At 47.1% G+C, this 24,000-nt stretch overlaps 1 protein-coding gene across 3 annotated transcripts in view; it reads left to right on the top strand.

Moving 5' to 3' along the window:
* The window catches only part of caska (calcium/calmodulin-dependent serine protein kinase a), a 129,563-nt gene that overhangs the window by 40,458 nt on the left and 65,105 nt on the right, over positions 1–24,000 (top strand). For all 3 annotated transcript variants that reach the window (XM_056290076.1, XM_056290075.1, XM_056290074.1), the window contains exons 4-9: positions 2,588–2,690; positions 8,941–9,116; positions 16,390–16,512; positions 17,838–17,921; positions 18,099–18,198; positions 22,485–22,606. In XM_056290076.1, coding sequence (XP_056146051.1) covers positions 2,588–2,690; positions 8,941–9,116; positions 16,390–16,512; positions 17,838–17,921; positions 18,099–18,198; positions 22,485–22,606 — 708 coding nt within the window. The remainder of the gene's footprint in view (positions 1–2,587; positions 2,691–8,940; positions 9,117–16,389; positions 16,513–17,837; positions 17,922–18,098; positions 18,199–22,484; positions 22,607–24,000) is intronic.

Genomic DNA, 24,000 nt, shown 5'->3' with positions numbered 1-24,000 from the left:
TGTGTTTATTCTGGTCTCCCAGTAGGCTGCTGGTCGTAGGAGCCTGACACGCTTTCAGAGCGACGTCATAGTCCGCCGGCCGCCCAGACGTCCTGTTTTTAGAAGCCCGGTGGTTTTCCGGAGTCTCCGCCATATCGGTCACATCAGGGTGGAGGAGGAGGACCCCGTGCTTCTACCAGAGTATTGCATTCTCTATGCAGCCCGCTTTCCTTGCTGTTGTTCAGCCACCGTGTAATTAGTGTCACAACCTCCAAACACCTCATTAGCACTTTATTTTGATGAAGGCTTCTATAATACTCTGATAATACTTCGAGGGTACTTTGATAATACTGTCGCGAATTCGGGGGACGACGCAACCACAGAAACTGCCGCGGCCGGGACGCGAACCCGTATCGCCCGCACCGCAGGAGGCGTCGCTAACCGCTCGGCTAAAGGGTCGGACCCTCTCAGGTGTCCTCTCAGGTGTCCAGATATTGACAACACAACGACGAGACTGAAACAACTTGACATTTGTAAAGCATCGAAACCGACAAGGGAGAAATGGTTGTACAGGATAGTGGCTATGACGGGCCTCCGGGTGGCGCGGCGCTCTGTCCCCTTGCCTACCGACACGGGGGTCGCCCGTTCGAATCTCCGTGTTACCTCCCGCTGGGCTGAGCGTCGCTACAGACACAATTGTCCGTGTCTGCGGATGGGAAGCCGGATGTGGGTATGCGCCCTGGTCGCTGCACTAGCGCCTCCTCTGGTCGGTCGGGGCGCCTGTACGGGGCGTGACCCTCCCACGCGCTACGTTCCCCTGGTGAAGCTCCTCACTGTCAGGTGAAAAGAAGCGGCTGGCGACTCCGCATGTATGGGAGGAGGCATGTGGTAGTCTGCAGCAGAGGGGGTGGAGCAGCGACCGGTCCGGCTCGGAAGAGTGGGGTGATTGGCCGGATACAATTGGATACAATTGATTGGCCGGATACAATTGGGCGATCCCCGCGTGGCGGGCAGCTATCCAGACGCCCGAGGCTCGTGTTTCCGTCAGATCCTCGTCTGAGCGTGAGACCTTCTGAGATGCGTGAGACCTTCTGAGATGCGTGGACACTTGTCCCTGATGTGTGTGTGGGGATACTAGAGTTTCAAGAGGATATGGGGTGACAGAGCCTTCTCCATAGCTGCCCCCTCCCCCTGGAACCCCCCCCCCAAACACACCTGCACCGATCTGCCCACCTTCACGTCACAACGCTCCTCCGCAGAACTGCCTTTAATGTGTGAGTAATGTTGTGTGTAATGTTTTTGGTGGGTCGTTTTTATGTTTATTTGTACACGTGTTATGCGTGTGTGACTATTGTGAAAATCACTGTGTCAATAAAATGTATTATTGTTGTTGTTATTATTGTTGCTGTTATTATTATTATTGTTATTATTATTGTTGCTGTTATTGTTATTATTATTATTGTTGTTATTATTATTGTTGCTCTTATTGTTGCTCTTATTGTTGTTACTATTATTGTTGCTGTTATTGTTATTATTATTGTTGTTATTATTGTTGTTGTTATTATTGTTGCTATTATTGTTGTTATTGTTGTTGTTATTGTTACCATATGTAGTTATTATTGTTGTTATTGTTATTATTGTTGCTGTTATTATTGTTGTTATTATTATTATTGTTGCTGTTATTGTTATTGTTATTATTGTTATTATTATTGTTGCTGTTATTGTTATTATTATTATTGTTATTATTATTGTTGCTATTGTTATTATTATTGTTATTATTATTGTTGCTGTTATTGTTATTATTGTTGTTGTTATTGTTGCTGTTATTGTTATTGTTGTTGTTATTGTTATTATTGTTATTATTATTGTTGCTGTTATTGTTATTATTGTTGTTGTTATTATTATTGTTGCTGTTATTGTTATTAGTATTGTTGTTATTGTTATTATTGTTATTATTATTGTTGCTGTTATTGTTATTATTATTGTTATTATTATTGTTGCTGTTATTGTTATTATTGTTGTTATTATTGTTGCTGTTATTGTTGTTGTTGTTATTGTTACCATATGTTGTTGTTATTGTTGTTATTGTTATTATTGTTGTTGTTATTGTTACCATATGTTGTTGTTATTGTTGTTATTGTTATTATTGTTCTTGTTATTGTTACCATATGTAGTTATTATTGTTGTTGTTGTGTTGTTATTATTGTTATTATTATGATGATATGGTGGCTTCAAGAGAATTCACCCAACAGATGATAAAAGTCTCTTTCTGGCGTTGACGCTTGAAGCGCTGTTGGGCGGGCACGTGTTAAGACCCAGATGATTTAATATCACGTCAAACTAAAATGGGCAAAATTAACAAATGGCGACCGGAACCTTTTAACGCTGTAATGAAAAGCCACGTGCGCCGGGGAGCGTGAGTTATGCGACTCGCTGCTCCCCCGCGGCTTCTAACTCGGGGTTCTGCTGGGTGCCGGGTGCAGGTCTGAAGGCTCTGCGGGTCCGGGGTTGGGGCGTGTCCTGTGTCCGGCCCGTGTCTCTAATTAGCGGAGACGACGCGAGGTCTTGCACGCGCTCACGTCTGTCCGTCGTTCTGTGTCTCCCTCAGCCGCACTGCGTGTTGCTGGCGTCCAAGGAGAACTCGGCCCCTGTGAAGCTGGGGGGGTTCGGCGTGGCCATCCAGCTCGGGGAGTCGGGACTGGTGGCAGGAGGTAAATGTCAAAAAGCACAACACAAACAAACACTGTTTGCACAATAGCTTCCCCTCTCGCGGTGAGGTTCACCGGAAATGGAGAGTCTATTCTTCGTTTCCTCTATTAGTACTGCACAAACCTGCAGAGTTTTGTTTTGGTTTTTTTTTCATTTTTTATTCTTGCTTCAGCTTTGTAAGATCGAGTGAGAGATTTTACATTTAAGTTAGATTTACATCTCATATCTGCTATGTTTAAGTTGCACATCTGTTATGTTTAAGTTATGTTAAAGTTTCACATGTGTGCCACAGTTGACTGACAGCTCAGAATTATTCACGTCACCAGTCGCAGCTCTTCTCGTTTAATCAGCCCGCGTCTGCTTCAGCCACTATGTAAAACCCCGTGTTGCCTCCGGCTTGGTCGGGCGTCCCTACAGACACAATGGGCCGTGTCTGCGGGTGGGAAGCCGGATGTGGGTATGTGTCCTGGTCGCTGCACTAGCGCCTCCTCTGGTTGGTCGGGGCGCCTGTTCGGGGGGGGGATTGGGGGGAATAGCGTGATCCTGCCACGTGCTACGTCCCCCTGGTGAAACTCCTCACTGTCAGGTGAAAAGAAGCAGCTGGTGACTCCACATGTATCGGAGGAGGCATGTGGTAGTCTGCAGCCCGCCCCGGATCACGAATGTTTTTTTCCTAGGAGAATCCGGAAAGTGCTCGCCCTCAGGCGCTAGGATTGGCCAGATCTGCCTGTCAGTCAAGGCCGATGCGAACGCGCGACACCCTAACCCTAGCCACGTTTGCTAGCTTACTGTTAGCCATTGGCCACGTTTGCAACCAAGCTAACTGTGCCAACTTAACTGTGTGTGTACGGTAAGCGAATATTTTTTTCCTAGGGTGAATCCGGAAAGGTGACTGACAGGCAGATCTGGCCTGGCCGATCCTAGCGCCTGAGGGCGGGAACTTTCCGGATTCATCCTAGGAAAAAAAACATGTGCCCCCGGATCAGCAGAAGGGTCGGAGCAGCGACCAGGCGGCTCGAAATAGTGGGGTAATTGGCCAAGTACAATTGGGGAGAAAAGGGGGGGAACGGGGGGAACCCCCCCGTTCCCCCCCCCCTCCCAAAAAAATACCCACTGGGTGTCATCGGTGTCCCTCCCAAACAGAAAGGAAGCAGTTGCTCCGTTTTTCTTGGTTAAGCTGTGTTGTCTCAGGGTCAGAAGGTAAATGTTCACATGAAATAAAATGTGAGCTGTTCTGGACTCGGTAACGTGTCACATGAATGGGTCTCATACGTTGTGTGACACATTTGGGAACAGGGGTGTGTGGAGATGATACAAGGGATCTTAATTATAGGGAAATTAATTAATTCCTCTTCTGGCTCGGGACCAACCATCCGCCCACAAGGGCCACTGTTGGGACCCTGACCCCACTTTGAACACCATGTCTGCGGACAGCTTACCCAGTCATCACAAAACCACAAGGAGACAACTCGTGACAGTTGCTCTGCAACTTTCACTCAGAGAAGCAGACATGCAGGAAGTTCTTCCCCTCTCACTTCCGCAGAGACACGAGTTTAGAAAAGAGGAAACTTTCTGTCAACTATATACAGTGCATCCGGAAAGTAGTCACACCCCTTCACTTTCCCCACATGTTGTTATGTTACAGCCTTATTCCAAAATTGATTTTTTTTCTCATCAATCTACACACAATACCCCATAATGACAAAGTGAAAAAGGTTTTGTAGAAATTTTTGCAAATTTATTGAAAATAAAAAACTGAAATATTGCATGTACATAAGTATTCACACCCTTTGCTATGACACTCAAAATTGAGCTCAGGTTCATCCTGTTTCCACTGATCATCCTTGAGGTGTTTCTACACCTTGATTGGAGTCCACCTGTAGTAAATTCAATGGATTGGACATGATTTGGAAAGGCACACACCTGTCTATATAAGGTCCCACTGTTGACAGTGCATGTCAGAGCAGAAACCAAGCCATGAAGTTAAAGGAATTGTCTGTGGACCTCCGAGACAGGATTGTATCGAGGCACAGATCTGGGGAAGGGTACAACAAAATGTCTACAGCTTTGAAGGTCCCGAAGAGCACAGTGGTCTCCATCATTCGTAAATGGAAGAAGTTTGGATCCACCGGGACTCTTCCTAATGCTGGCCGCCCAGCCAAACTGAGCAATGGGGGGAGAAGGGCCTTGGTCAGGGAGGTGACCAAGAACCCAATGGTCACTCTGACAGAGCTCCAGCGTTCCTCTGTGGAGATGGGAGAACCTTCCAGAAGGACAACCATCTCTGCAGCACTCCACCAATCAGGCCTTTATGGTAGAGTGGCCAGACGGAAGCCTCTGCTCAGTAAAAGGCACATGACAGCCCGCTTGGAGTTTGCCAGAAAGCACCTAAAGGACTCTCAGACCATGAGGAACAAGATTCTCTGGTCTGATGAAACCAAGATTGAAGTCTTTGGCCTGAATGCCAAACGTCACATCTGGAGGAAACCAGGCACCTCTCATCACCTTGCTAATACCATCCCTACAGTGAAGCATGGTGGTGGCAGCATCATGCTGTGGGGATGTTCTTCAGCAGCAGGAACTGGGAGACTAGTCAGGATCGAGGGAAAGATGAATGGAGCAAAGTACAGAGAGATCCTTGATGAAAACCTGCTCCAGAGCGCTCAGGACCTCAGACTGGGGCGAAGGTTTACCTTTCAACACGACAACGACCCTAAACACACAGCCAAGACAACGAAGGAGTGGCTTCGGGAAAAGTCTGTGAATGTCCTTGAGTGGCCCAGCCAGAGCCCAGACTTGAACCCCATTGAACATCTCTGGAAAGACCTGAAAATAGCTGTGCAGCGACGCTCCCCATCTAACCTTACAGAGCTGGAGAGGATCTGCAGAGAAGAATGGGAGAAATACCCCACATATAGGTGTGCCAAGCTTGTAGCTTCATACCCAAGAAGACTTGAGGCTGTAATCACTGCCAAGGGTGCCTCAACCAAGTACTGAGTAAAGGGTGTGAATACTTATGTACATGCAATATTTCAGTTTTTTATTTTTAATAAACAGGCAAAAATTTCTACAAAACCTTTTTCGCTTTGTCATTATGGGGTATTGTGTGTAGATTGATTAAAAAAAATGGGATTTAATCCATTTTGGAATAAGGCTGTAACATAACAAAATGTGGGGAAAGTGAAGGGGTGTGAATACTTGCATCAATGAAGAGACCATGTAACTATGACGGGGCTGGTCTGAGCAGACAGAGCAAAGCATAAAAATCATGATGTGATATGAAGATGACACCTGGTCTTCATGGCCTGATTAACCCACCAGGGGGCCCCGGGGCATGCACGTCCATTGCCCCCCCCCCCCCCCGCCCCATCAGATAGGCTACACAAACAATACTAAACATTGCTAAATGTAAAACTAATGCAAATACCCAACATGGTAGTTAATGCTATGCCAATCTGCATGGGATTTGGATGGCAACTACAAAGTACAACACAATTTTGAATCACATCAGTAGAGACTGTAGCTTGGGCCCCACATCAGTAGAGACTGTAGCTTGAACTCCGGCATCAATAGAGACTGTAGCTTGGGGTCCCGCATCAATAGAGACTTTGTCGCTTGGGGCCCTGCATCAGTAGAGACTGTAGCTTGGGGTCCCCGCATCAATAGACACTTTGTCGCTTGGGGCCCTGCATCAGTAGAGACTGTAGCTTGAGCTCCCACATAAGTAGAGACTAGCTTGGGCCGTGCATCAGTAGCGACTGTAGCTTGGGGCCCCGCATCAATAGAGACTTTGTAGCTTGGGGCCTTGCATCAGTAGAGACTGTAGCTTGAGCTCCCGCATCAATAGAGACTTTGTAGCTTGGGGCCTTGCATCAGTAGAGACTGTAGCTTGGGGTCCCCGCATCAATAGAGACTTTGTAGCTTGGGGCCTTGCATCAGTAGAGACTGTAGCTTGAGCTCCCACATAAGTAGAGACTAGCTTGGGCCGTGCATCAGTAGCGACTGTAGCTTGGGTCCCCGCATCAATAGAGACTTTGTCGCTTGGGGCCCTGCATCAGTAGAGACTGTAGCTTGAGCTCCCACATAAGTAGAGACTAGCTTGGGCCGTGCATCAGTAGCGACTGTAGCTTGGGGCCCCGCATCAATAGAGACTTTGTAGCTTGGGGCCTTGCATCAGTAGAGACTGTAGCTTGAGCTCCCGCATCAATAGAGACTTTGTAGCTTGGGGCCTTGCATCAGTAGAGACTGTAGCTTGGGGTCCCCGCATCAATAGAGACTTTGTAGCTTGGGGCCTTGCATCAGTAGAGACTGTAGCTTGAGCTCCCACATAAGTAGAGACTAGCTTGGGGCCTTGCATCAGTAGCGACTGTAGCTTGAGCTCCCGCATCAATAGAGACTTTGTAGCTTGGGGCCTTGCATCAGTAGAGACTGTAGCTTGGGGTCCCCGCATCAATAGAGACTTTGTCGCTTGGGGCCCTGCATCAGTAGCGACTGTAGCTTGAGCTCCCGCATCAATAGAGACTTTGTCGCTTGGGGCCCTGCATCAGTAGCGACTGTAGCTTGGGGTCCCCGCATCAATAGAGACCAGATTGGGCCTTGTTTCGCGATGCAGGGTTTGAACAAACGTCCCTTGTAGGGTATGATTGGGGATCCCTACTTACATGCGACCCCTGACCTTTTGGGGCCCTTTGTGGTCCGGGGCCCCGGGGCACTCACCCAGCATGGCCGGTCCGTAATCCAGCCTTGCTGGTCTGACCTCACGCAGTGGTGAAGTATGGATGATGCTGGCAGTATTTAATGTTATTGTTACCAACATCCTACTCAACACAGAAGGTTCAGCCAACAAAGTGGGTTTCTCGCTGTGTTGTTGTGTTTAGATATAGCGCCCTTTTTTCTGTGAACTCGGTTAAACCTGGTCATCATTAGTCATCTTAACCAGTTTAAACATGAAATTATTCATATTTGCTTCCATCTGTTTCATAACCACATGAAATCGTTTAGTGTAGTAACCTCGTCTGTCCACAACTCACAATCACCCCCCCCTTTTCTCCCCGATTGCATCTGGCCAATTACCCCACTCTTCCAAGCCGTCCCGGTCTCTGCTCCACCCCCTCTGCCAATCCGGGGAGGCCTGCAGACTACCACATGTCTCCTCCCATACATGTGGAGTCACCAGCCACTTCTTTTCACCTGACAGTGAGGAGTTTCACCAGGGGGACGTAGCGCATGGGAGGATCACGCTATTCCCCCCAGTTCCCCCCAAGGAGGTGCCCCGACCGACCCGAGGAGGTGCTGGTGCAGCGACCAGGACACACACCCACATCCGGCCTCCCACCCGCAGACACGGCCAATTGTGTCTGTAGGGACGCCCGACCAAGCTGGCGGTAACACGGGGATTCGAACGGGCGATCCCCGTGTTCGTAGGCAACAGCCTGCCATGCGACCCGGACGTGTACAACTCACAACAGTCGCTCTTGTTTACCAAGGGTTCTAACTGGAAGCTGAGTCCGTACAAAATCTGGCATCACGTGATTAACGAGTACTCAGTGCTACTGTAGAAACTCGAGAATTGATTTAACGGCTCCAGAACTCGAACGCTCAAGTTCTCTGTGCAACCCCTAGTACATCTACATGACACGGCTTCCTGTTTCCCGCAGTCGCCTCAGACAAAATTAATGCAGAACTTTTAGTTGATTTAGTTTATTAATCATAATGAGACATGTGGTAATATGCAGCCCTCCCCGGGTCTGCAGAGGGGGTGGAGCAGAGACCGGCACGGCTCGGAAGACTGGGGTAATTGGCCGGGTGCAATTGGGGAGAAACACAAAGCAGTTTTTGGTGCTTTTTCTAAAAGAAGTGCTGCCATTAGCTCTTAGGAGTGCTGTCGTCAAACTGCCCTGAAAGAGAAGCGGCTCGGACTCGTACTCGTACGCTCTCTCTTCTGGTGAACGGGACCAAAAGAAATGCTCACATGACCGGGTTCAAGAGCACCAGCCTTCCTCTTTTCAAGCCTCTTCGTGATTACACACAGGGCCCTCACGTCCCCTGGCAGAAACTTTCTGACCAAAGACTTACACACTTACTGACTAGTAAAATACAGAAGACAGACGTCTGGCTAGGTCAGCCAGGGAGTCTGTGGGCCGTTCAAAGATGGCGGAGTTTTAAAGGGGAACTTAAAATGTCTTGTTTTACATTTTTATTCATGTCATTGACGCTATTGTGTTAACTGGGTTTGTGTCCGTCGTCCTGCAGGGCGGGTGGGCACCCCTCACTTCATGGCCCCAGAGGTGGTGAAGAGGGAGCCGTATGGAAAGCCCGTGGACGTGTGGGGTTGCGGCGTCATCCTCTTCATCCTCCTCTCTGGCTGTCTGCCTTTCTATGGCACCAAGGAGCGCCTGTTCGAGTCCATCTGCAAGGGTAAATACAAGGTAATACCACTACCCAGGAAGATTTGCCCCGTAACCATTTCTGGCAATTTCAGAAGACGTTTTCCCAGCAGAGGAGATGCCGAGAGAAACCCCAGAGTTCATCTCCCTGTGAAAGGGTTAAAAGCGTCGTGGGCCGATAATCGGTTGGCACTGGGGGGTCGGCCGATTATCGGCCTGGCCGATTTTGGGAGCCGATATTCAGCATTTTTACAGTTATCGGAATCATTACATTTTTTATCTGATGGCCGGTAAGAGGAATTAATTTAGAATCACGCTACTTTGGCTCCGCTGCAGCCGTCTGTCGCTGTCTGTACTCGCCAGTCTGTGGTCTCGAGCAATGTCCCGCCCACAGCACGACGTGATTGGTTACACGTCTGGAGTAATAGCCTATCAACACCCATTTGCAGACTGACGTAGCTCCAGCGAGCAAGCAGAGCTGGAGCAGTAAACATCACAATCCTTCTCTACTGAGGCCGGAAAAACACCACAGTCTTATGACCTGTTTCTATGGTGACGAGCATGCCGTTTCCATGTTATGCCACTGAAACGTCCGGATACTCTGTTGCAGTGATATACAGTGAAGTATAATGAGGTAATAATTGATGTGGTGATCGCTATATGTTTGAGTAATGTTAGTGCCAGGGCAACTGGAACTGAACTTGGCTACCGTACTGAGGACAACAAGTATCTTTAAGGGACCTAAAAGATGTACAATAAGAACATTCATGGGTAGAAACAGCATTTGTCCCATTTTTATAAACACACACATATATATATATATATATATATATATATATATATATATATATATATATACTATATGTATGATGGTCAACAAGGAGCAGAAGGCAGCAGTAGTGATGGATGTAGCGATCTCGAGTGACGGCAACATCAGGAAGAAAGAGCTTGAGAAGCTAGAGAAATACCAAGGGCTGAGGGAAGAACTAGGTCAGATGTGGAAGGTGAAGTCCACAGTAGTCCCAGTGGTAATAGGGGCTGTGACCCCCAGACGGGGAGCGTGGCTCCAGCAGATTCCAGGAACAGCATCTGAGGCCTCTGTCCAGGAGAGTGTGGTCCTAGGAACAGCTAAGATACTGCACAGAACCCTCAAACTCCCAGGCCTCTGGTCGAGGACCAAACTTGAGGAGGACATACACCACCCGAAAAAGGGTGAGGGGTTTATATATAGGGTGGCACGGTGGCCCAGTGGTTAGCACTGTCGCTTCACAGCAAGAAGGTCCCGGGTTCGAACCGCAGGCCATCCCAGGTCCTTTCTGTGTGGAGTTCGCGTGTTCTCCCCGTGTCCTCCGGGTGCTCCGGTTTCCTCCCACCGTCAAAATGACAAGTATGTCAGGGTTAATACTCCTGCCTGTGCCCCTGAGCAAGGCAATGGGAAGAAGAACTGTATTTGGCCCCCGGGTGCCGCAGCTGCCCACTGCTGCTACACAATAGGATGGTTACATGTAGAGAACACACTCACTGTAACCTACAATGACAAAATAAAGTGGCTTACACACACACACACACACACATACATACATACACATACATACATACACGTACATACATACATACATACATACATACATACATACATACATACATACATACATACATACATACATACATACATACATACATACATGCATGCATGCATACATACATACATACATACATACATACATACATACATACATACATACATACACAAAATAACCTAAAGTAAAGAAGAAATAGAAAATAGAAAAAATGGGGGGGGGCAAAAGGGGAGGGGGGTTCCTTCCTTTACACAAAACAGGTTATAAAGATGATTGTGTAGTATATCAGTTGTGTGGTTAGGTCTTTGTTATTCAGTCATTTGGAGCGATATGTCACATCTGCAATTGAATACTCATCTAAGAACAATTTGACTGTTGCACATCAGTCTTACGTGAATCTACTACTACTACTACTACTACTACTACTACTACTACTACTACTGCTACTACTACTACTACTACTGCTGTTGGCTGCTCCCGTTAGGGGGCGCCCCAGCGGATCATCCGTTTCCATCTCTTCCTGTCCTCTGCGTCTTCCTCTGTCACACCAGCCACCTGCATGTCCTCCCTCACCACCTCCATAAACCTCCTCTTTGGCCTTCCTCTTCTCCTCTTCCCTGGCAGCTCCATATTCAGCATCCTTCTCCCAGTATACCCAGCATCTCTCCTCCACACATGTCCAAACCATCTCAATCTTGCCTCTCTTGCTTTGTCTCCAAACCGTCCAACCTGAGCTGTCCCTCTAATATACTCCTTCCTAATCCTGTCCTTCTTCATCACTCCCAATGAAAATCTTATCATCTTCATCTCTGCCACCTCCAGCTCCTCCACCTCCTGTCTTTTCATCAGTGCCACTGTCTCCAGACCATACAACATAGCTGGTCTCACCACCATCTTGTAAACTTTCCCTTTAACTCTTGCTGATACCCTTCTGTCGCAAATCACTCCTGACACTCTTCTCCACCCGCTCCACCCTGCCTGCACTCTCTTCTTCACCTCTCTCCTGCACTCCCCGTTACTTTGGACAGTTGACCCCAAGTATTTAAACTCATACGCCTTCATCACCTCCACTCCTTGCATCCTGACCATTCCACTGTCCTCTCTCTCATTCACACATAGGTATTCCGTCTTGCTCCTACTGACTTTCATTCCTCTTCTCTCCAGTGCATACCTCCACCTCTCCAGGCTCTCCTCCACCTGCACCCTACTCTCGCTACAGATCACAACGTCATCCACGAACATCATAGTCCATGGAGACTCCTGCCTGATCTCGTCCGTCAACCTGTCCATCACTACTGCAAACAAGAAAGGGCTCAGAGCCGATCCTTGATGTAATCCCACCTCCACCTTGACCCCATCTGTCATTTCAACCACACACCTCACCCCTGTCACACTTCCCTCACACATATCCTGCACCACTCCTACATACTTCTCTGTAACTCCCCACTTCCTCATACAGTACCACACCTCCTCTCTCGGCACCCTGTCATATGCTTTCTCTAAATCTACAAAGGCACAATGTACCTCCTTCTGGCCTCCTCTATACTTCTCCATCACCATTCTCAAAGCAAACATCACATCTGCTTTGCCCGTTTCATAGTGATCACATGTTTCATCCGTGTTTGGGTACATGTCAGCTGTTTCGGTCTTACTGTAGTGAGGACGGTGGAGGACTTCAAACTGAACCAGATTAAAACGTGCACAGGAAGAGGGACTAGTCCCCCTGCTCAGAGCTTTGGCCCATGTACTGCCAGATGTGTTAGTTCCTAGTTACTCTTCCCATTCTGCTTTGATGTTTCCTAGGGACACATTTTTGAATTACATGATTGCGTTACGTGTGATAGATATTTGGCCCTTTAAATATGAAGGAGTCTAAAGTATGACATCTAGTGGTAACACTTTAGTATGGGGAACATATTCCAAGTAACAAAAACTTAATTTACAGTCATTTAACACTATGAACACTTGTAGTTTTGTGTTTTGTTATGTAAGAGCAGACCATATTCATTAAGTGTTAGTAAGGGAGAATAACTCTTCTTGTGGTACTACCACCTTATAAAGGCCATACTCAGCAAAGCATACTGAGATGGTACTACTAATAAGCAATACTTCTGAGGTTATAGAGGGAAAACTCATAGTTAATGGTTGTATAATGAGGCCATGCAGAATACGGCATTAATAAGTGCTTAATAACGACCAATGAAGAGCCAATATGTTGCTAATTTGCATGCTAATACGCACCTAATTAATGGTGTCTACGTTCCCCATACTAAAGTGTTACCCCTCTAGTCTTGATGTCTCACGTGGCTGAGGGAAAGAGGAACTCTGAATATGAATGAAGTAACGAATCTGAAGACAGCGGAAAATGTTTGATCTTGGAATGTTGAATTAGTTGACTTAAAGTGGCGCTTTCATGCTGTTTCTGAACACATTTTTAACCGTGGGTGTTGTGACTTCTCTTATGTACACTATTGTAGTGTTACTATTCGTGGGTTGCTAACTTAATCACTATTATATATAAGTACACGGAGACGAGGATGCGGCACAAGTCTGATCTTTACTGACGGAGACATCACGCGCTACTAGGCTCGACCAGTGTATTACAGAACTCAGTAGTGGTGACAGTCCAACACAATCGAGCACCGAGTGCTCGATCCAATACACCACAGTGGGTGGCCTGAACACTGGCTCTAAACCACTTGCTGCAGAAAAACGAGGGGAAAAAATGGCGAGTGGCGAGACCGCCGACAGCAGCTCTGAGTTTGAGGATGTGGAAGTGGAAAACGGTTCCTCTTTCTCGGTGGAAGTTCACTACTCGCCTCACACATATAGGTTGCTCAGCCAACACAGCCTCTGAGCCTAGACGGTGCGACTCTGCTTTTATAGCGCCCCGCTACGGACACGCCCTCTATGCTAATGTAATTCGTGACGCGGGAAATTGCCACGTTTTCGCCAACCGGAAGTCAGTTACTCGACCGCCGGTATCTCTCATCTGGCCGTAAATGTGATTTTAGGGCTACCATTTGTCTCATCCATCCCATCCGCGCTCCTTACATGGATTAACAACAGGAAAGGTCAGATTTTGACGCAAGTGTCTCTTTAAATCATTGACGCTTGCAAAGATATTGTAACGTGCATGGATTAGTAGACACGCTGGCCGCTGACTCGCGGGTCTGACCCTTTAGTCTAGCGGTTAGCGATGTCTCCTGCGGTGCGGGCGATACGGGTTCGCGTCCCGGCTGCGGCACTTCCTGTGGTTGCGTTGCCCCCCGAAATCGCTACAATATTGTAACGATCGCGGATGATTAGGCTCGGTAGCCCTTGGCTAAGGGGTCGGGCCCTTTAGTCGACAGGTTACGGTCGTCGCCCGTGGTGCGGGAGACACGAGTTCGCTCCCCGGCTGTGACAGTCCAGCCGGGGATGCCCTTCCCAAAGGAAAAGGGCAATACAACGATCAGCCCTTAGCCCTTGGCTAACGGGTCGGACCCTTTCGCGTCGCGTCTACTTTGAAAATTTTGAAACAATTTAGGCAACATTACAAACTTTCTGCCCCCGCTCCATGCAGCCCCATTTGTAATAACCACTTGTTTCCTCCCTCTAATTTATATACAGCTTTCGATCAGTGGAGAGAGGGAGGCCTGGCCCATTTCTCAGATTTATATTTAAAACGCTCATTCAACACTTTTAATGATCTCTGTTTAAAGTACAATTTACCTCAATCTCATTTGTTCCGGTATCTTCAAGCTCTTAATTACGCTCACACACATTTCACATCTTTCCCTCAGCTTCCAGTAGGCTCTCTTGTCTCTAAGGTACTTTCTCACCCCAGGGCACGTAGCAGGATCTCAATTTTATATGACCTTATATCATCCTTGGATTTGACTTCTCTAGCAGGGGTTAGGGGTAGTTGGGAACAGGAGCTAGAACGTGATGTGACAGATGAATGGTGGGACAGGGCACAAGCCAGGGTCAACTCTACATCCTCATGTCCCCGTTTAAGTTTAATTCAGTTTAAGGTCTTGCATATGGTTCCTTTTACAACAGCTAAGCTTTGTAGGCTGTTTCCAGGCATGAGTGATACCTGCGATAGATGTGGCTCATCACCGGCAGATCATAGTCATATGTTTTTCTCCTGTCCAAAATTAGTTGAGTTCTGGTCCCTTTTCTTTAAGATGATAGGAGAAGCCCTCAAAATTACACTGGATCCCTGCCCCTTGACAGCCATCTTTGGGTACCCCTATGCCAGCCAGTGTTGCCAAGGAAAATTCTGATGTTGTTGCTTTGCCTCACTCATTGCCCATAGACACATTCTGTTACAGTGGAAAAGCCCAAATCCACCTTCCGCTACCTCCTGGTTAAAGGATTTAATGTAATTTCTCCCATTAGAGAAGTTGAAGTATTCTTTAAGAGGCTCAACTGCTAAGTTCTACAAAAAATGGCATCATATTATCTCATGTAAATTCTCTTACCTCTCTGGACCCCAACTGATTATGAATCCATTCCTTGGGGTAGGCATCCCAAGCATCCTTTTTATTGCATTGACCTCCCTACTTTATTTTATTTCATTTTATCAACTCCCTGTGTGTGTGTGTGTGTGTGTGTGTGTGTGTGTGTGTGTGTGTGTGTGTGTGTGTGTGTGTGTGTGTGTGTGTGTGTGTGTGTGTGTGTGTGTGTGTTATTTACTTACTCAGTTCTGTATGTGCATTTTTTTCTTCTTCCCTGTTTTCTTTAAGAATTTGGGATGGATGGGGGGTTGGAACAATGTGTTATTGTAGTTCTCTGTTCTAACACACCAAAAAAGGGGGAAATGTTGTGAACCACTGATCTGTTGTTTGTGTCTAACATGTATGTAACACTGGTTTCCGATAAAAAAAACTTTACTGACAGAGGTTCTATGGCTAACGTGAATAGTAAAGGACTTAGAGGGCACCCTTAACGTGTTCCTCTGGATAGGGGATATTGTGAACACACTTTATTAGTGACTACAACTGCTTTTGGGGATGAATACAGAAGTCGAACCCAAGAAATAAATGATGAGCCAAAGCCAGATTTGTCCAGTACAGCAAACAGATAGTTCCATTCAACTCTGCAGAATGCTTTCTCCGTGTCCAGGAACACAACCACTTCAGGTTCGTCCCCAAACGCGGGAGAATGCACCACATGTAGGAGTTTATGAATGTTGATGAATGAATGACGCCCTTTAAAAAAAAACCTGTCTGATCGCTTGAGATTATGTCTGGTGGCAACCCTAGGACAGACATACAGACTGAGACTCCTTCCATTTTAGTTTGGTAGGTCATAATAACATAAGCTAACATTGAGTCTCGTAGAGCTAACATGTAGCAAACATCAACAAGTTCATTTGTTTGTTCATAATTTAGCCAGCTGGCTAGCAAAAAAAAACGTTATCGGCTACGAAGTTATTTCTTGCTGCTGCACTTTTTTTTATTTTAAGATAATGAAAAGTTGTCTTTTAATTGAACATGTGCTTAAAGGCATTTCAGTTACGTTTTGTGTCAGATTTTGTGTTGTTCTAAATCTTGAAACCAATATTGTAATTTTTATTTCAAATGTGTATTGGTTCCAAATATCAGTTATCAGTCCCCTTGATTACTAATAGTTGGTTTCGGTATCGGCCCTGAAAAAAACCCATATCGGTCGACCTCTTGTCTACACCCCCTGGATGAGAGACCCCACATGAAAGTGATTTTGTGTGTGTGTGTGTGTGTGTGTAGATGAATCCGCGCCAATGGAGCCACATCTCAGAGAGTGCTAAGGACCTGGTGAGACGCATGCTGATGCTCGACCCCGCTGAGAGAATCACCGTCTATGAGGCCCTCAACCACCCCTGGCTGAAGGTACACAAGGACAGCTGGAGTTCACACTTGCACTCCCAGCCCTCCCCACCTCTCTCTCTCGCTCTCGTTTGCTCTCGCTCTCTCTCTCTTTCTCGTTTTTTTTTCATTATCTCATTTACTTTCTCGTACCTTGACATTAGGACTTTGGGCCAAAGTTCCAGCTGATTTCATTGTTGTTGTTCTGCAGAGCTACTGAAAACCCACAAACAGCAGAATGCATTCCAGCTCAGTGTGCTTTAAAGAAACATAGGGTTATACGATACGACACAACACAACTTTATTTTCAGTTTGCACTGAAATTCATTTTGCATCCTTGGGCAGTTACATTCAAGAGATTTACACACAAATTAAACACACAGTTACCTATGTGACACTTATCATAGACGCACATCAAACAGTCGTGACAAACAGTCATATCACATGTCCTCTGAATTCAGATGTCAAATAGCAGCGCACTGATTTTGGTTTAGCAACAGGGTAGACTGATATGTAAAAGAATTCTAAAGCCCTGTACCCTGAAGGAGAGGAACGGGGTTCAACACATGTTGTATGGGATATAACACCTTCTTGAGTCTGGCTGAAGACACCTCTGTTCACGCGCGAAAGGCAAATGACACGTTGTGGCCTGGCCCCTCCTCCTAGGCCTCCTCCAGCAGCATCTCTCAGTTCATCACACCGCTCTTCACCAAGCTCTCCTGGCGAAGCATAGCGAATGAATGTTGTATTCATAACCTCTACATTCCCTTTCAGTTGTTTCCCTCAGTACAACACATATTGTACGGGACATATATTCAGGCCCCACAGAGCAGGAACGAACCACCCCACTGGGTTCCAAGTAAAGTAGACCCAGCAGAGAGCACAGAGTGAGCCACTGAAGGGGCCACTACATATAAACCCTTAAACAAGGCCCAACATTAAGCTCTTCCTCTGGCAGAGTATGCCCGCTCTCTCCCAGGTAAACTCAAACCCTTGCAGTGGCGGTTCTAGAGATTTTTTCCTACCACGCAGTTACACACCTGATCCCACTAATCAATCAGTAGAGTCTTTGCTGAGGAACTTGATTAGGAGACACAGGTTCCAACCAGCTGTTTGGCTGGAACAAAAACCTTCACCCACACCGGCCCTTTCTGGATAAGATTGCCCACCCCTGCTCAAGAGGGTATTATATCTTGTACAACACGTGTTACTCAGAGTGAATCGACTGAAAGGGGGCACATGTCCGAAAACAAGAACCTTGTGTTATGAATCAGCTTGGTTTCCTCAGTATGTGTGTGTGTGAGAGAGAGAGAACGATAAACATACTGCTGTTTACTGATTTTGCCAAGGAGAGAGACCGCTATGCCTACAAGATCCACCTGCCAGAGACTGTGGAACAGCTGAGGAAGTTCAACGCCAGGCGGAAGCTAAAGGTGCTCTCTACACACACACACACACACATATCCATATTGTACAAGCATGAGTGGATGAAGACATTAGCATACAGTAAGCTGAAGCTTGTGTTGTCTTTCCACCCTATTCCTCTGACACATGACTAGTCGGTGATTGTGGGTCCGTTTGTGTAAGTATATGTGCTGGTGTTTCTTCAGGGGGCAGTGCTGGCTGCAGTCTCCAGTCACAAGTTTAACTCCTTCTATGGAGATCCTCCCGAGGAGCTGCACGACTTCTCCGAGAATCCAACCTCCTCAGGTACACACCCACACACACACATGCACGGACAGTCGGTGGTGCAGAGTGTAGCATTTATCAACACTTCCCTCTCCAAAGTTGTGCGGCCACACGGTTTTTCTCCTCTGCTGTGTCGACTTTTGTCTGACGGGCCAGGCAAAGCTCGTCCTTCTCTCAGCAAGCCGTTTCTAAGCTCCGGTCGTTGCCAGGACAGGACAGTGTGGTCATCCTTACATAGCTTCTGACTGCTGGAACACGGTGACTGCAACAACAGAAGGAAGAGTAACAGTCCCACACTCGTCTGTTGCTGAGACCATGTGACCGTTGTTGCACATGCAGATGTCCTCATAAGACACGCCGGTGATGGCGCTGTGGTGCTCGATGTCCCCAACCGGAAAGAAGCGTGTGCTACGGTTATTGCTCGATTCATATCAACTAATATGAAACATGACATCTGTTGTCATTGGAGTCCTGTTGTCCAGCCTGGTGGACTTGTGTGAAGAGCAACTTCCTCGGTGGTCAGGACATGTAGGACGTGTCAGGAACATCTGCAAGTTAATTAACCTTCTAGACAAGTCGTCACAAGTGTGTTAAATCACAGCTGAGTTTCAGATTACTCCCGTGTTACCTCCAGCTTGGTCGTGTGTCCGGGTCGCTGCACTAGCACCCCCTCTGGGCGGTCGGGTTGCCTGTTCGGGGGAGGGGGGACTGGGGGGAATAGTGTGATCCTCCCACGCACTACGTTCCCCTGGTGAAACTCCTCACTGTCAGGTGAAAAGAAGCAGCTGGTGACTCCACATGTATGGGAGGAGGCACGTGGTAGTCTGCAGCCCTCCCCGGATCAGCAGAGGGGGTGGAGCAGCGACCGGGAAGAATGGAGTAATTGGCCGGATACCATTGGGGAGAAAAGGGGGGAAATAATCACCAAAAAAAAATAAATTCCATCAGACTAGCTGTTGTGAAGCGAGTTCTACTGGGGTGCAGTACTGAACATGGTGTGGACATGTGTCTCATGAAACAGTGCAGTTAACACCACACTGTCTCTGTGCTTGACTTACTGCTTCCTCCCTGCCAGGACTGCTGGCAGCAGAACGTAGGTATCCCCCGGCTCTCTGTGTGCACCCATGCATGTTCCCTGATCCCCCCCCCCCCCGGTTCCTCTGTGCTGGTGTCTGTGTGTGACATGGTGGTCCTGTCTTCACTAACTTGTCCTGTCTTCACTAGCATGCCCTCGTCACTCCTGTAGTCAGTCTGTCTTCCTTAGCTTGTCCTCTTCACTCCTGTAGTCAGTCTGTCTTCACTAGCTTGTCTATCCTCTTCACTCCTGTAGTCACTCTGTCTTCACTAGCATGTCCTCTTCACTCCTGTAGTCAGTCTGTCTTCACTAGCTTGTCTGTCCTCCTCACTCCTGTAGTCAGTCTGTCTTCACTAGCTTGTCTATCCTCTTCACTCCTGTAGTCACTCTGTCTTCACTAGCATGTCCTCTTCACTCCTGTAGTCAGTCTGTCTTCACTAGCTTGTCTGTCCTCTTCACTCCTGTAGTCAGTCTGTCTTCACTAGCTTGTCTATCCTCTTCACTCCTGTAGTCACTCTGTCTTCACTAGCATGTCCTCCTCACTCCTGTAGTCAGTCTGTCTTCACTAGCTTGTCTGTCCTCTTCACTCCTGTAGTCAGTCTGTCTTCACTAGCTTGTCCTCTTCACTCCCGCAGTCAGTCTGGCTTCACTAGCTTGTGTGTCCTCTTCACTCCTGTAGTCAGTCTGTCTTCACTAGCTTGTCCTCTTCACTCCTGTAGTCAGTCTGTCTTCACTAGCATGCCCTCGTCACTCCTGTAGTCAGTCTGTCTTCCTTAGCTTGTCCTCTTCACTCCTGTAGTCAGTCTGTCTTCACTAGCTTGTCTATCCTCTTCACTCCTGTAGTCACTCTGTCTTCACTAGCATGTCCTCTTCACTCCTGTAGTCAGTCTGTCTTCACTAGCTTGTCTGTCCTCCTCACTCCTGTAGTCAGTCTGTCTTAACTAGCTTGTCTGTCCTCCTCACTCCTGTAGTCAGTCTGTCTTCACTAGCTTGTCTGTCCTCCTCACTCCTGCAGTCAGTCTGGCTTCACTAGCTTGTCTGTCCTCTTCACTCCTGTAGTCAGTCTGTCTTCACTAGCTTGTCCTCTTCACTCCTGTAGTCAGTCTGTCTTTGCTAGCTTGTCTGTCCTCCTTACTCCTGCAGTCAGTCTGTCTTCACTGGCTTGTCCTCTTCACTCCTGTAGTCAGTATGTCTTCACTAGCTTGTCTGTCCTCTTCATTCCTGTAATCAGTCTGTCTTCACTAGCTTGTCCTCTTCACTCCTGTAGTCAGTCTGTCTTCACTAGCTTGTCTGGCCTCCTCACTCCTGTAGTCAGTGTGTCTTCACTAGCTTGTCCTCTTCACTCCTGTAATCAAGTCTGTCTTCACTAGCTTGTCTGTCCTCTTCACTCCTGCAGTCAGTCTGGCTTCACTAGCTTGTCTGTCCTCCTTACTCCTATAGTCAGTCTGTCTTCACTAGCTTGTCTGTCCTCTTCACTCCTGTAATCAGTCTGTCTTCACTAGCTTGTCCTCTTCACTCCTGTAGTCAGTCTGTATTCACTAGCTTGTCTGGCCTCCTCACTCCTGTAGTCAAACTGTCTTCACTAGCTTGTCTGTCCTCTTCACTCCTGTAGTCAGTCTGTCTTCACTAGCTTGTCCTCTTCACTCCTGTAGTCAGTCTGTCTTCACTAGCTTGTCTGTCCTCCTCACTCCTGTAGTCAGTCTGGCTTCACTAGCTTGTCCTCTTCACTCCTGCAGTCAGTCTGGCTTCACTAGCTTGTCTGTCCTCCTTACTCCTGTAGTCAGTCTGTCTTCACCAGCTTGTCCTCTTCACTCCTGTAGTCAGTCTGTCTTCACTAGCTTGTCTGTCCTCTTCACTCCTGTAGTCAGTCTGTCTTCACTAGCTTGTCTGTCCTCTTCACTCCTGTAGTCAGTCTGTCTTCACTAGCTTGTCTGTCCTCCTCACTCCTGTAGTCAGTCTGTCTTCACTAGCTTGTCTGTCCTCTTCACTCCTGTAGTCAGTCTGTCTTCACTAGCTTGTCTGTCCTCTTCACTCCTGTAGTCAGTCTGTCTTCACCAGCTTGTCCTCTTCACTCCTGTAGTCAGTCTGTCTTCACTAGCTTGTCTGTCCTCTTCACTCCTGTAGTCAGTCTGTCTTCACTAGCTTGTCTGTCCTCTTCACTCCTGTAGTCAGTCTGTCTTCACTAGCTTGTCTGTCCTCCTCACTCCTGTAGTCAGTCTGTCTTCACTAGCTTGTCTGTCCTCTTCACTCCTGTAGTCAGTCTGTCTTCACTAGCTTGTCTGTCCTCTTCACTCCTGTAGTCAGTCTGTCTTCACCAGCTTGTCCTCTTCACTCCTGTAGTCAGTCTGTCTTCACTAGCTTGTCTGTCCTCTTCACTCCTGTAGTCAGTCTGTCTTCACTAGCTTGTCTGTCCTCCTCACTCCTGTAGTCAGTCTGTCTTCACTAGCTTGTCTGTCCTCTTCACTCCTGTAGTCAGTCTGTCTTCACTAGCTTGTCTGTCCTCTTCACTCCTGTAGTCAGTCTGTCTTCACCAGCTTGTCCTCTTCACTCCTGTAGTCAGTCTGTCTTCACTAGCTTGTCTGTCCTCTTCACTCCTGTAGTCAGTCTGTCTTCACTAGCTTGTCTGTCCTCTTCACTCCTGTAGTCAGTCTGTCTTCACTAGCTTGTCTGTCCTCCTCACTCCTGTAGTCAGTCTGTCTTCACTAGCTTGTCTGTCCTCTTCACTCCTGTAGTCAGTCTGTCTTCACTAGCTTGTCTGTCCTCTTCACTCCTGTAGTCAGTCTGTCTTCACCAGCTTGTCCTCTTCACTCCTGTAGTCAGTCTGTCTTCACTAGCTTGTCTGTCCTCTTCACTCCTGTAGTCAGTGCTGAAACACAAACGAGCTTCATCATTCTTACAACATGTGTGTACTGTCTACACTGCCCCCAGGAAACTGCAAGACTCTGACTGAATGTGTGTGTCATGTGTCTGTGTGTGTGTGTGTGTGTGTGTGTGTGTGTGTGTGTGTGTGTGTGTGTGTGTGTGTGTGTCTGTATGTGTGTGCATCTTTGTGCTTGTGTGTCTGTATGTGTGTGCATCTTTGTGTGCGTGTGTGTCTTTGCGTCTCTTGTGTCTCTGTGTCTGTGTGTGTGTGTCTCTTTGTGTGTCTGTGTGTGTATCTGTGTGTGTCTCTTTGTGCCTGTGTGTGTGTGTGTGTGTTTGTGTGTGTATGTGTGTTTGCACACACCCACAGGGGCTGTGTCTCAGGTGCTGGACAGTCTAGAAGAGATCCATGCTCTAACAGACTGCAGTGAGAAGGATCTGGATTTCCTGCACAGTGTTTTCCAGGACCAGCATCTACACACGCTGCTGGACGTAAGTGACAACATATAAACACACAACAACAGCAGCAGCAGCAGCAACAGAGGTGTTTGAGACAGCACATGCAGCCATGCACACTGGCGCACACAGAGGAGTCACCCCGAGAGCCCCGGAGAGCAGGTTGCAGTACATGTTATTGGGGCTCTTCTGGTGTTGTTGCCCTTGCCCTTGCCTTGCTCATTGGCCGTAGACCCGTTCTGTTCCCAAATCCGCCTCCCACCACCTCCTGGTTGGAGGAGTCGATGTCATTTCCCCCGTTAGAGAAGCTGAAGTGCTCCTTCAGAGGCTCGGCTCCTGAGTTCTACAGAAGACGGCAGCCCGTCGTCTCATAGGACCCCGGCTGGGTATCAATCAACCCACTCCTGGGGGTGGCGCCCCGAGCACCCCCACCTCCCCATTTTATTTTATTTCTTCCCTGTTTTCTTTGAGAATTTGGGATGGGTGGGTGGGGGTTGGAACAAGGTGGTGTTGTAGCTCTCTGTTCTAACACAACAACAACAAAAGCGGAAATAAAGAAAACGCTGTCAAACACTGATCCGTTCTTTGTGTTTACCGTGCTACGGAAAATGCAGCTTGATTGATTGCTTAATAATGCTGGTTTCCAATAAAAAAGACTACATGAGTGCTGCCCTCTAGTGTTCAGAGATGTGAACAGCAGCGACAAATCAAACCAGGCAACACAAGCTAGTTCGGATAGAAAGGTGGTGGCTACACAGCAGGTTCACTGACATCTGACACGTTCAGCCTCCTTCAGTGAGAATCACTTTACTGTGATGGCTGTATGGTTTACTGTATAGTTTACTGTATAGTTTACTGTATGGTTTACTGTATAGTTTCCTGTATAGTTTACTGTATAGTTTACTGTATAGTTTACTGTATGGTTTACTGTATAGTTTACTGTATAGTTTACTGTATAGTTTCCTGTATGGTTTCCTGTATGGTTTACTGTATAGTTTCCTGTATGGTTTACTGTATGGTTTACTGTATGGTTTACTGTATAGTTTCCTGTATGGTTTACTGTATAGTAAACTGTATGGTTTACTGTATGGTTTCCTGTATGGTTTACTGTATAGTTTCCTGTATGGTTTACTGTATAGTTTACTGTATAGTTTACTGTATGGTTTACTGTATAGTTTACTGTATAGTTTACTGTATGGTTTACTGTATGGTTTACTGTATGGTTTACTGTATAGTTTCCTGTATGGTTTACTGTATAGTAAACTGTATGGTTTACTGTATGGTTTCCTGTATGGTTTACTGTATAGTTTCCTGTATGGTTTACTGTATAGTTTACTGTATAGTTTACTGTATGGTTTACTGTATAGTTTCCTGTATAGTTTACTGTATAGTTTACTGTATGGTTTACTGTATGGTTTACTGTATAGTTT

The sequence above is a fragment of the Lampris incognitus genome, chromosome 11 (assembly GCF_029633865.1).
Source record: "Lampris incognitus isolate fLamInc1 chromosome 11, fLamInc1.hap2, whole genome shotgun sequence".
Taxonomy (NCBI): Eukaryota; Metazoa; Chordata; class Actinopteri; order Lampriformes; family Lampridae; genus Lampris; species Lampris incognitus.
This window is presented reverse-complemented; position numbering and strand designations above follow the sequence as displayed.